General features: G+C 32.6%; 2 protein-coding genes across 3 annotated transcripts; both read left to right on the top strand.

Moving 5' to 3' along the window:
- The first annotated feature begins 2519 nt into the window (after nucleotides 1-2519).
- On the top strand, nucleotides 2520-4874 carry LOC131953089 (uncharacterized). Of its 2 annotated transcripts, none has more exons than XM_059316123.1 (3): nucleotides 2520-2627; nucleotides 3848-4049; nucleotides 4379-4874. In XM_059316123.1, exons 1-3 carry the CDS (start codon nucleotides 2550-2552, stop codon nucleotides 4543-4545), a joined length of 447 nt encoding a protein of 148 aa, XP_059172106.1. In that variant the 5' UTR covers nucleotides 2520-2549; the 3' UTR covers nucleotides 4546-4874. The 2 variants fall into 2 exon arrangements, with proteins under 2 accessions (XP_059172106.1, XP_059172107.1); XM_059316124.1 differs by having other exon boundaries at nucleotides 2547-2627; nucleotides 3852-4049.
- Nucleotides 4875-7583: 2709 nt separating this feature from the next.
- On the top strand, nucleotides 7584-12825 carry LOC131953069 (ubiquitin-conjugating enzyme E2 T). Its single transcript, XM_059316093.1, has 6 exons — nucleotides 7584-7784; nucleotides 10781-10850; nucleotides 11168-11273; nucleotides 11849-11947; nucleotides 12042-12137; nucleotides 12429-12825. Exons 1-6 carry the CDS (start codon nucleotides 7670-7672, stop codon nucleotides 12600-12602), a joined length of 660 nt encoding a protein of 219 aa, XP_059172076.1. The 5' UTR covers nucleotides 7584-7669; the 3' UTR covers nucleotides 12603-12825.
- Nucleotides 12826-12865: the final 40 nt, after the last annotated feature.

The raw sequence follows: 12865 nt of genomic DNA, 5'->3' as shown, positions 1-12865 counted from the left end.
AAGTTGAAAACACATTATGTAAGAGCTAGTTTGAAGTATTGTTCAAGTGTAAAACCTGTTCAAAAGTTAAATTCCATTTCCATTTACTTCATGAATATCACTTGCATGTTGATCAAAGCTACCGCATTTATTTCACATCTTTTTACAGACGTTTGTCTAGTGTTATTTAATATTGCAGCAATTTTTTTTCAAATATTAAATCATCCCTTTATCTTAATGTCTAATTCTGAAGTTTAATGTGTTTTACAACACATTTTTTTTTGTTTCATCATGAATCAACTATTAATAAAGATTCCAAATTTTTTGTTACATGAATAAAATGTCCATTTTAAAGCTTAATTTAGCTATCATCAAGTGAATCGTTTTTAATATAAATTTGCTTAGGTTATAAAAAAAGTATTTGGATTTTTAAAAAATGAGATATTGTGTGCCTCTACCAGTTACTGCAGAGGAGAGTAATTTTATTAGCTTTCTTCTTACCTTTTCTCTAAGGATTTTCTCCCTTTGCATGATCTTAGTGTGAAATTATTATACTGAATGTTTTTTTAGAATTAATTATTACACTTTAAAAACTTTTTTTTTACTGCAATACTAAACTTTCAAATACTTAAAATAAGTGATTACCTAGTAAAGTTTTAAAAGCAAAATGTATTTTGTGTTGAGAACATTGTTTATTTTTTCATGAATTTAATTTTTACAGTTTTAAACTTTAAAAACTAATGTACATTTTTTGTAGGTGATTGAAACATCAAAATTTAGAATTGAAAGACGATAAACATTTGTCTTGAAGAATTATTTCATGCTTGAAAATAGAAACTGGCAATTTTAATTGTACCGCAACACAAATAGTAATGTATAGAACTCATTTAGTCATTCAAATGTAATACTTCTGATTTAAAATGACCAATTAAATGTAATTAAAATTAAAGAGTTGTTTTGCTTTAATTAAGCCTCAGTGCCAGAAAGAGGAATACTTGTACAATGTTTATGGTTGGTCACTTCAGCTTTTGTTTTAAATGTTAGCATTGGATTTAAAGCTACTTAATTAAGGAATATTTTAAACTATGGCACTGATCTGTGGTAAAGGCAGGGATTAGTTGTGTGCTTGTATGTGTATGTGTGGGGTGGGGGTTTCAATTCCCGTGTGTGTCTGTGTCACTGTGTGTGTATGTAAGTATGTATGTAAAGTTACCTTGTTATCAGTGTTTCTTCCAGACTTTTTTCTCCGGGGGGGCACTTGAAATTTTCGGGGGGGCGGTAAACTTTCTTCGGGGGGGCGGACACTGTGAAAAGTATATATTTTCTATATAAATTATATAAATTTCATTTCGTTCGGGGGGGCGGTAAAAAATTTTCGGGGGGGCTTCGCCCCCCCGAAGAGATGCCTGGAAGAAACTCTGCTTGTTATGCCTCATGGTCCATGGGGCAGATGAAATAGGGTTCAGCTGTTTCTGTGACCTCGGCATATGAAGAAATAGAATTGTAAGCACTATGCCCAGCTGCCTTTACTTTCCCTAACATGAGTCAGATACCCAATTAGAGCTAGGTGAACTCAAGGACATTCTACAAACTCAAGCCCAGGATTCAAACCCAAGAATTTTGGATTAGCAGTCATATACCCTACTACACAACCGCATTTTCATGACATTTGAAATTTTAAATATAAAGCACACTGTGACTAACTACTATAAATACATTGTGAGATAACTTTCCGTTAGAGCAGTGGTTTCATATGCACATTCAACACCCATGTCTTAATAGTTCTATTGTCCACAATGACAAAATCCTAACGTGAATCATATGAGTCGGGTAAATGTATTGATCACTTCTGAACCCCTAAGGCTGACTCACCAAACCTTGGGGTTCAATAGAATCCAGGTTAAGAACCACTGATTTTAAGGTTTGAATGAGAAGATCTGACACCCTGGTTTTAGCCGATGTCTCCACAGGTATCCTCTGCTTTAGACTATGGCACCAAGTTGTCAGCAGATTGGAATTTCTACAAAAAACTCACCCTTCACCAAACACCTGTTCTCCAAATATTTACCATCAAGTTAGTTTAGTTATTAGTTATGTTTAGTACCTTGGATATGATGCTACTATCACAATTAGTTTAGTAACTTGCATATGATGCTGCAACATATTAATACAAGAAATATGAAATCCCACCAATCATTCGTACAACTGTACAAGTAATGAACTAGCAACTACCATGAAAATAGTTAATGGAAGGTGGGTTATGGTAATAAACGGAGATCTCGAATAATCAACATTTTTTAAAGGGACGCAATGAAGTGGTGTTTAAAAACAACTAGATCTAATAATCGTTATCTCCCATTTCAACTCGGATTGCATATTATGTGTAAATATAATTAAAATCAGTAACATTGTAATATGCTTACAATTTATCTTATTATTATAGATTCTAATACCTAAATCTGTTTCTCAAATTCATTGTATTAGTGATAATATTACTTATTTCAGATATTTTGTTCACCTTTCTTTTAAGTAGTGAATTTTAAAACTCGGTTACCTTTCTTACCTGACGCATGCGTAACAACAATTTTACCTGTGCAAGTTCCGGGTATGGTTTTGTTTTGTATGTAATAAAGGGGTCAAACAAGCAGGTATGATATAAAATTCACGTTTCTCATTTATGGTAAAGTGAATTCTTCTCTTACTGTACTATAGTGACGTTGAAAAGTTTAAAACCACCTTAATTTAATCATTACAACATAGATTCTGGTACGAATGTGAACCTCACAACTTGAGATAAAACCACCAAAAATACAAACAAATCAACTGCACTTCCGCCTTTGGCTGTCATAGAATACTAGATCTAGATCTAGATACTAGATCTAGATCTAAATCTAGATTCTAGATCTACTTTTAATATAGATCTAACAAACTAGTTTAGTGATCTGATTCTCTAATGCTAATGTTGTGTAAAATTGTCTTTACACTTGACTCGATTTTAAAACACTAGCTGGATTCTAGTTCTGGTCTAGGTAGTTAATAAATCATTAAATGAAGTTTAAAGTTTAAATGTGTGTAGACTACACTCAACTACACTGTACTACTGTAGGTAGAGCTGCTTATTAATATTACTGTCTCATCGACATTCCAACAAAAGAAGGCTGTGAGTTGCTTGCAGTCTTGGCCCTTAATTTAGCCCAGGCTACACAACACATGATTAACACACTCAAGTCTCTCTGGCTCTGTAGCCAACTCCAGTGAATGAGTGACAGTTATGAGTTAGCTTCACCAGTTGGTACTGTCTGTTAAAGTAACTGTTTTAACATAGGCCTATATATTAAATAGGCATATAGTTGATATAGACTATTCACTATTGTATTATTATAAACGTGGCTAGGGAGTAGAGCATTCATCTGCTAACCCAAAAGTCCTGATTTCTGTGTCATCTCACCCAGCCCACACGACTCAGGTTAAAGAAGTGTAAAGGTGGCTGGGCATAGTGCTGACCACATGATCCCTTCATAATTCATGTCATGGGTGTTAAGCCGCTAAAGGTGGAAATGATAGTATACTGGTAACAGTAGCAAAATTAGTTAGTTGCTAGTTGCTACTATTACTATACGTACTGGTTCCTCAACCATTTTTTTTACAAGTCTCTTATTGATATATAGTTTTAATCAATATGACAATTACAAAGTTATTTCAAAACCTAGCCTGATAGTACAACCATGATTTCTCCTGTTGAAATTAATAATAAAATCTTGTTTTATTTTTTACCATTACTATTACTTCTCTTGTGAGGAAGAGTTTAATAAAATATTTTTTTTAACTATACAACAATGACTTAAATTAAAAAAATTTTTATAACCAGACAGCCATGACTACTCCTGTGGAAAATGATGTTTATCGCACCACTTCCAAGCAGATCCTTGTCTCCAGAGATCCCATCTATGTCCACCCAGAGATTATCCGTGGCCAGTACATTGGCAGAGAGCCTCACACTTACCTCCCCTTTGCTATAATGGTGACCATCATCAACCCTATTCTGGGACCTATTGCTATTTTATTTGCTTGTAAGTTTTACTTTGTTGTAGATACCATGGCTATCCTTTGATGTGGGTTTACATTTTATTTAGCATGCATTGAATATTGTTCAGGGTTGCCTACTATTAAGAGACTTGGTCTTCAAAATCACTAAAATTTTATCCACCTTTCTGAAGCATTCCACGAGAATAATTTGGTAATGATATATAACATTTCTAAATTAATATACTTGGGGGTGATTATCGGAAATTTGATATAAATCTCTTGTGATATGGGCAAGTGACCAGACCAAACATTTTATTTTAGTTACATTATAATTTATATGTGCCGAGCCCTAACAGAAAGTAATTGTTTTCAGTCATGTCAAAGAGGTCATACAGAGATGGGGATCTGAACTACGCCTACAAGTGGAGCAACTACGCCTTCCTAGCAGGCATGATCACAATAGTTGCATCCAGTGTGTTTTACATCGCAATAGGTTTTGCTCTCTCAGGGCCTGGCTTACGAGGTGGACACTCGTACTAAAGAGAGTTGGTGTTGTGGGGTGGGGGTTTTTAGCATCATTCTAGGGTCAGGGAATTCGCAGTGTGTAACCAATAAAATATTAACTGCTGTTGGTTTGTTTTTATATGTTGGCCATTATCCCTGTTTAAAAATAATTTAATCATGTTGTCTATTTATACTTTGGCAAGATTATTTTCAGAAAGTCGTATATTAAATCTTTTTTATAACTACAAAGGCCAAACCCTGATTATTTTCACTGACATTGTATATATCTTAATCATTCATTTGTATAAGCCAGCCTTACCTAGCAAGTTCACAGATATTCATTTAAATCAGTTCTGTCCATTGAAGTTTCAAAAATATAAAATATATTTCAGTAAACTGTAATTTATTTTGAAGCCATGTATGGAGTCAGTTTTTCCATCGATAGAATAAATTTTGGCCCTAATTATAAGATTTTTATTCAAAGTTTTCTAGGAGATTTCAAACATTGAAATAACTTCTGTAAATAAAATTATTCATTCATAAAAAATATGGTGAGCAGTACAAGCCACTATACATGTAAATATTTATATATATATCAACCAGTTGAATTACTCTTGAAATTTGTCAGCCCACAATAACAGTTTAGTTTTGATAAACAGATAAAGTTTCAAACATTCCTCAATTTAACACAACAGATCTTACATATTATTTTAATAATCTTATGTACATTATTGTCAAACTGGCAGCATATTCCAATGTTTTCAGTTGAAGCAATTTTTTTTTACTGAGTGCTAATCAATACATTTGTAATTTATACTGTTAAGTGTATTTTGTCATGCACATTTTACAGAATGTTAAACAAAATTTTCTGAGTACATTCCAGGAAAGTGTGACTATACTTTTATTACTGATGTGTTGATTTGAGTTCTTACTAAGTGTTGCCTTAGCAAATTCTAAGATGTGGTTGATTGGTTTATATTACCTAATTAAAGCAAAGTTGTTCAAAAATGTCTACTGTTTATTCAGTTTATTAAATTTTCTAAGGATTTACTGCCTTACTTTCTTTACACTACTGTTAATTAGCAGTACAATTGACGATAAATTACAACATGCATTATGTTATTAAACAGAATACAAATAGAAAAGCATACAAAATTTTAACTTGCCTAAACTCTTGAAAACACAGCGTACAGACAAATCCAAAGGAATGACTGACTCAATAAATGTAATAATGGGTAGAATTTCTGGGAGGGGAGACAGTTTGGGGACATGGGAGGAGGTTATTTTTCATGTCCTACAAAAGAGTTTCCAGTTTTACATTGCCCTAGCGGACCGGGCTGCGGTTACAGAGGTAAGGTATTCTTTGTTGAATTAAATTGGGAAAAAACTAAAGGTCAAAGTTCACCATTGTTGATTGTTATAACTAAGGCCACGGTTGATGTGAGAGAGTTATCTAGTGTCACACCTCGATGTGTGCAGGGAAAAGTTGTACAGGGTCGACTGGTAAATGTTTGAAATGGGTGGACTTGGGTGAGCCACCCCACCCACCTTAAGCCTGTATGTAAATTTCGGAAAACACGTAATGTGATACTTTACTGTATTCGGAATAATGTAGGGTTTTTTTTATGCCTGTAGTAGTTACGGACCTTAGAAATGCTTGTCTTGTACGTTGAAGTAGTCGGATACGTAGCAATAAAGCGTCTCGTTTTGGTACAAAAAAACAACTCGATACATTGAGAAAATATCGATACTAGTCACAGAGAATAGCGATTTCTGCTTTTGCGATTTGTCGATGTTTCACGTTGTGACTATTCTATTAACCTGTGGAATATTTCATTGAACTTTTGTATTGCTAAAGACACAACAGGCAAAGATATTTAGCTTGACTGCCAGCAGCATTCGAGAAATATGGCTTAGAGATTGGTGAATGTCGAGTTCAGGGATAAGCTAATATGAAAGGAAAACGATATAATTATATTAATGCGCTTTGAGAAGAAGAAACACTACTGTGACGTCATTTTAGAGGGGGGTCTGGCTTTTTGTGACATCGTCAAAAAAAGCGTGACGTCATTTATGGATGACCCCTTTAGTATATTAATTTAATACATCAAAATAAATAAAGGATGCCCCTAAAATTTATAAAAAAACAATATGAGTTTAATTCCTCTGCAAATGCCCTTAAATTTTACACAGATTTCCCACTTATTTATTTTTTAACTTGAAAGTTATGATGGGTATAATTACTGTATGGATGCCCTTCAAATATATTATATGAATATAAGCATACTTACTTCAAAGATGGCCCTGCATTGTATATAAATAAATATGGACATAATTACTCTACGGATCTCCTTGAAAAGTAGTATAATGAATATAAGCATAATTACTTCACTTTAAAGATGCCCCTACAGTGCATAGGAATTAATGGGCAAAAGTATTCTAAAAGATGCCCCTACACTGTACTAAACAAATATCAGAAACACACTTTAATATAAAGATCGTATTTATTAAAGAAACATTAATGACTATATCTATACCAAAGCCCTCTTTTTTCATAAAAGTTGTGCTATACAGACAGTGATAGACGATTGAGTATTACAATTTGTTTTGGGTGAGATTAGTAGATAAATAAATCAGCCAGCAGTCAGTGTTGAGACAGATGAAAACTTACACAATGACACAACATACAGCAACTTTATTCAATTGCAAAAAAAAAAAATAAAAAAAATAAAAAAAAATCACCCCCATCGGAGGCCCATTTGAAGTGGATGCCCGGTGCCTAGGCCCCGTCCGCCCCCCCCCCCCCCCCACCTCCTCTCTGCACGCCACTGCATAGAGCCACGTAATTGCAACTAGATCTAGATCTACTACGATAACTTTGTTCCCTAACACTGATAATTATCAGTTGCAATATCCATTAAATCAAAAGTATTAATTACGTTTTGCTTATAAAGTTTATAGATCTAAACCATTTGGCTACTTTCTTAGATGCACCACAAGTTGAATGCACATTTCAACAGCATTTTAAAAAATGGATCTGGCAAATAGGAAGGCGGGTCTTTATAAAATATAAATAAATACTAAATACATAGGCCTACTGCTACTTTTATTATTGCTAATCAAAAATATCTACTGACGTTAGATGCCTTGTTAAAAAAAAATGAATAACATCACCAAAGGCAGAATGAAAAAGGAGCTTGAGATGTTTTTAAACTCGCCGCCCTCTGGAATATCATGTGTCCCAGTAAACGATCAACTAGATAATCTGTCAGCTCGTAAGTCGTGAGTGGAGTGGGTACTGTACTGTAACTGTCACTGTCTACAGAGACTGACAAGATCACTAATAATATTCTCACTAGATAATCTAAGTATTCACTAGTCTAGTCTAGATCTAGTCTAGATATAGATTCTAGATATACTGAGTAGTAGACTATTGGCCTAAAAATTGATAAATTAATAATTACTAGGCATTTCGACTTCCGCTGTTTCGATTCGGTAAGACCACATCCTGACTTTTTCATCGTACTTGTTGAAATTCGCCATTTTTTAACATGTTAATTCTCGCCATCGGAATCGAAGAATAAAATGTATTCGGTGTGAATATTTGAGTTGAATTTCATCTTTTATACATACTAATAAATGAATTAGCTCCCGTTTTACATTGTCCAATACCGAAAGCGATCACCGATAATAGCAAATATTTGTCGAAATGCCGACGCTACCGAACTGGCGCATTGACAACTAAATTTCAGATATAAATAATCCTTTAAGTTGCATGAAAATAGGCTTAAATAGCATGCCAACCATTTGGATAAATAGAAATGTCGATTTGAAGGGTTTTTAAGCACGGGCCGATGAGGAGTAGCGCGATAAAACTCGTAGGGGTAGGAACGAGAAAGCATGCGTAATTTCATAATGGCGGCCGGGCTACGAGATATTAATAGATATGCGCATACGATGTTTTTTAATAGCTGTTTGTTTTTAAATGGACTGTTACAATAAAATGGGCTTTAAAATAAATATACTGTAGATCTAAATTATTAGATTAAAAATGGAAAGAATGTAATTAGGCCTAATTGCTGCCTAAATAAATTATAAAATTTTAAATTAGCCAGATTTTTATTAACCTTCTTAATACCAGGTTAACTAGATCTAGCAAACTAGCATTAACGAATTGCAGATACATAGATTATAAAGGCATTTTCAAGTAGAAAAAAATCTATATTTACTGTAAACAGTTTTAAAAAAAAATAGAATCTAAATCTAAATGGAAATGAAAACACTAAAACAATAATGGGTCTAGAGATGTGTAATAATATATATAATATATATATAGGCCTATATATATATATATAAACTATTAGGCCTTAATGTAAATACTGACAGGCCTATCTGTAGTATCTAGATCTATAAAGTACTATAAAGGGCCTAAATTAAAAATAATAATGCCCAATTTTATAAGCTGCACTGCATTACAGTTTTAGTTATTATAGGCAACTATAATAGAAAGAAAACATGAACACTTTAATTAATGTCATTTAAGAATTTATCAAAGGATACGTCAACTTCACTAAACATTTTATAAATAAGAATACTGTGAAATGTCAATCTTTGAGTTTTAGCACACCTCAACACTTTTCATCAGAAACATTACAAGAACCAAAATTTTCTAAATTAATAATAACATTTTTACCATGTTATACACTGACACAAATCCAATGTTTATGGCAAATCGTTAAGTATCTTGATCATATTGTGCTGTATTTGAATTGTAAGTTCTAACTCTATACATTACCTGTACAATATGTATACTAGCATTCTTATTACTAACACCAGAATCAATATGTAAAGTTTAATCTTTATTTTTATAGTAGCAACAAAGAAGTGTAACATATTAGCCTGTAGTTAATCATCATAGTCTAATTGCGCTGTACCATATTCAAGTTCACTATTTATAGTTTTCCTCTAGCTATGTTTATTTTACTTGCATGATTGTATTTTTTACATGCTCTAGTCCTAATATATAAAGTTTCATGATGGTATATGGAATAGCAACCTAGCTGTGCAGTCTGGAAATCCTCTTATGGCAGTCACTATAGAACAGTGCCACACCCCTTAATTTAACTTCATTATTTCTAGTTACCTCTTTTCTAATTTTTATTTTATTTGTAGACTTCTATTGCCTATATCATTGAGTACAAATGTGCAAAGTTTTATCATTATATCTTTAATAGCAACATTGGTATGCAAGTTTAAAGCCAATCACACGTCTGGAATGCAGGTTACAATGAAACATAACAAGTTAAACACATAACTTTGAAAATTCATATAAAAAAAACTATTAGGCCTAGAATGATAAATTTGATATTTTTATCAATGGGGTATATTATAGGATTAATCTGGGTCCATTTTATCATTCTATGATAATTAGGAAAAATTTCCCAATAGGCCTAATAATTACTAATTAGACCTGAGTGATATTAATTAATATTAAAATAATATAATATATAAATATAGGCCTACTATTACTATAATAAATAATAATATTAATAATAGGCAGTAGGCCTAATGAAATGAGTAGGGTAGGGCCAAGGCCCCTATTGGCCTATATAAAATAATTATTATTAATTAGCCTATAGGCCATAGGGCTAGGGGCTAGGCCGTACTAAATTTAAAATAATAATTTAATATAAGACAAGTAGGGCCTATTATATTATAATTCTTGTCTTATACTAAATTAATTACTAAACATACCACTAGTATTCACTCATTAATTAAATCATTTATCCTCTGCATTGACAAAATATGATCATGAATAGTATGAGTCCGGTGTGTATCCTGACCTCCGCCGAACCCATGAGAGTTGACTGAGACTGACTCACTGAACCCCTGGGGTTTGATCGAACCCAGGTTAAGAACCACTATATGCTTTAGTTTTAATAGAAATGAGTATCTGTTTTAATAGAAATGAGAATAAGACTTATTCTTTTAAGGGCTTGTTTTAATGTTTAAGCTTAAAAGTTAAGGGGTTATCCATTTAATTTAAGACATTCAAATCTCTTTCCCCCTCCCAGCACATGTCCAAAAAACAATTTTGGTCAATATCCCCTGACTGTCCCCATTTTTGATGCAACAACAATGACAAATTTTACTACCTGCAATGGTCTAATACAGAGATGTCGATGTTTCCTGATATCTTCTCTCTGCTACATTTTTAATACAAGCTTTGTTCAGTAAAAAACTTAAAACTCAAGCTTCATTTTTGTTACAGAGATCATTGGTGCCTCTGGAACTCCTTTTGAGGGTGGAGTATTTCATCTTGAAATCCAAATTCCAGAGAGGTTAATATCATTGATATAAAATAGTTGTTACAATATATAAAATTTTAATGTTACTATCATAAGTATGTGATCATTTGTAAATTGAATTAATAGTCTTCTGTTTTTTTTATGCCTAGAGCAGAAAAATAACTTTATGCTAACTTTAAATAAGTATTGCAGGTTATGCTCACTGTTATTTATGTATTTGATTAATATAAAATTCATGGATAAGTTTATACCACACATAGTTAGGAACTGTAAGTCAAGATTGCAAAAAAAAAAAAACAAAAAAAAAAAAACAACCATGGTTTAAAAAAAATGTTTTTATGTTTTTGCAGGTACCCCTTTGATCCACCAAGAATACGGTTTCTTACCCCTATCTATCACCCTAATATAGACACAAGTGGTAGGATTTGCCTAGATACTCTCAAACTTCCACCAAAGGTAATATTTTAATATACATGATGTGGATATTACTTTAAAAAAAATTGTTTAATTTTATCAAGTCCTGAGTTGTATATGTATAACAGTGTTGGACTAAAAATAGAATACATTTTGTTTTAAACCTGCTGGATTAGGATATTGATACTTCCTAAAAAGAACCTTACATCTAACAGTTAACTTTGTTGTTGAATAATTTTCTATTAACTAACCGGCAACTTAAACCTGGTTTTATGTTACTAAAATACTTTTTAAAAAACTTCTTGGAGTTATTTTATAAAGATTTCTTGCATTCTTCATTTTTCCTTCATTGAAAACTACTAAATCAAACCTCTTATAAGACAATGGTAGTGTACTTAACTTAGTGAGAATGTTTGCTATTTCATTACAATTTGTTTTATTCACTGTTTTATTTTGTTTGACAAAATATATCAAATGTGCTGGTGCTAATCAGTTTTGATGTTACAAACTATTTAAATTTATTTGACAGGGAACATGGCGCCCCTGCCTTAATATATCAACTGTGCTGATGATGATCAGAGTTTTGATGTTACAAACTATTTAATTTTATTTGACAGGGAACATGGCGCCCCTGCCTTAATATATCAACTGTGCTGATGATGATCAGAGTTTTGATGTCGGAGCCTGGGTCTGAGGATCCCCTCATGACTGAAATAGTGCGTTTCCATTTGTTTTAAATTAACTCAAGTTTTTTTTTTGTAGAAGCAATATCAGTTGTCTCAGTACTTTTATTTCAAATTTCCACCACAGTGGCAAGAATTTAAGTATGATTACACAACCTACGCAGAAAAAGCAAAACAAATGACTCAGCTCAATGCAATGAATAACAACATCTGCAAAGAAAATGTATGTATTATGTTATATGAGTTTGGTATACTTTCATTTCCAAAAAGCAACCTTTTAAATGTTCTTTTCCTCTATCACATTGTAGAGGTAATGTAGATTAATGTTGATTAAATTTATGATATTTGGAAAGCCAATGCCAGAAGGTAGAGCACCTGACTGTTAACTGGAAAGTCTGAAAGTGTAACATAACTTTGTTCTATGCTATTAACTTTTGATTATTAAACATTATTTAGCGTAATGCAATTTATCCAATTTATCTGATGACAATTTATGATAACTGTCTGTCCATAGACACACCTGAATAAAAGAGACAAAGAAGACACCAGCAGCCATGTTAAAAGTGTACTGGACAATACACAGAGCAACAAACGACCTGTAGAGTTCACAGAACAGCTGGAGAATATACAAAACCCTGAGGATGTTTGTAAAAAGAAATCAAAGTTGGCGAGGAAAGTAAAGAAATGATGGTTATGGTTATCAGATCTATTTTGTTGTCAAACACAGCTCAGAGCAAACTTGAAATATTTTCATGGGGATGAAATTTTAAATCCTGGACAGTCTAACTCGAAGCCCTGCAGTGCTGTGCTAGTTGTTAACCATGCATTAATCTATTTAATTTGGTGAATTTTTTGTACATTTTCATACCTTGTTTAAAATGTTCTTGTATTTGTATATGAATAAACTAATGTACCACTATTACTACAAGGATGTTTTTTCATTATACTATA

This window comes from Physella acuta, unplaced genomic scaffold (genome assembly GCF_028476545.2).
Source record: "Physella acuta isolate Inbredline_101_S28 unplaced genomic scaffold, ASM2847654v3 ptg000904l, whole genome shotgun sequence".
Taxonomy (NCBI): Eukaryota; Metazoa; Mollusca; class Gastropoda; family Physidae; genus Physella; species Physella acuta.
Note: the sequence above shows the minus strand (reverse complement) of the source record. Positions and strands in the feature narration are given on the sequence as shown.

Coding starts and splice junctions, on each gene's coding strand:
- LOC131953089 (XM_059316123.1), top strand. CDS start 2,550: ATGCGTAACAACAATTTTACCTGTGCAAGTTCCGGGTATGGTTTTGTT. Junction 2,628..3,847: donor TAAAGGGGTCAAACAAGCAG/GTATGATATAAA, acceptor TTTTATAACCAG/ACAGCCATGACTACTCCTGT. Junction 4,050..4,378: donor TATTGCTATTTTATTTGCTT/GTAAGTTTTACT, acceptor AATTGTTTTCAG/TCATGTCAAAGAGGTCATAC.
- LOC131953069 (XM_059316093.1), top strand. CDS start 7,670: ATGAATAACATCACCAAAGGCAGAATGAAAAAGGAGCTTGAGATGTTT. Junction 11,948..12,041: donor ATCCCCTCATGACTGAAATA/GTGCGTTTCCAT, acceptor TTTCCACCACAG/TGGCAAGAATTTAAGTATGA. Junction 12,138..12,428: donor ACAACATCTGCAAAGAAAAT/GTATGTATTATG, acceptor GTCTGTCCATAG/ACACACCTGAATAAAAGAGA.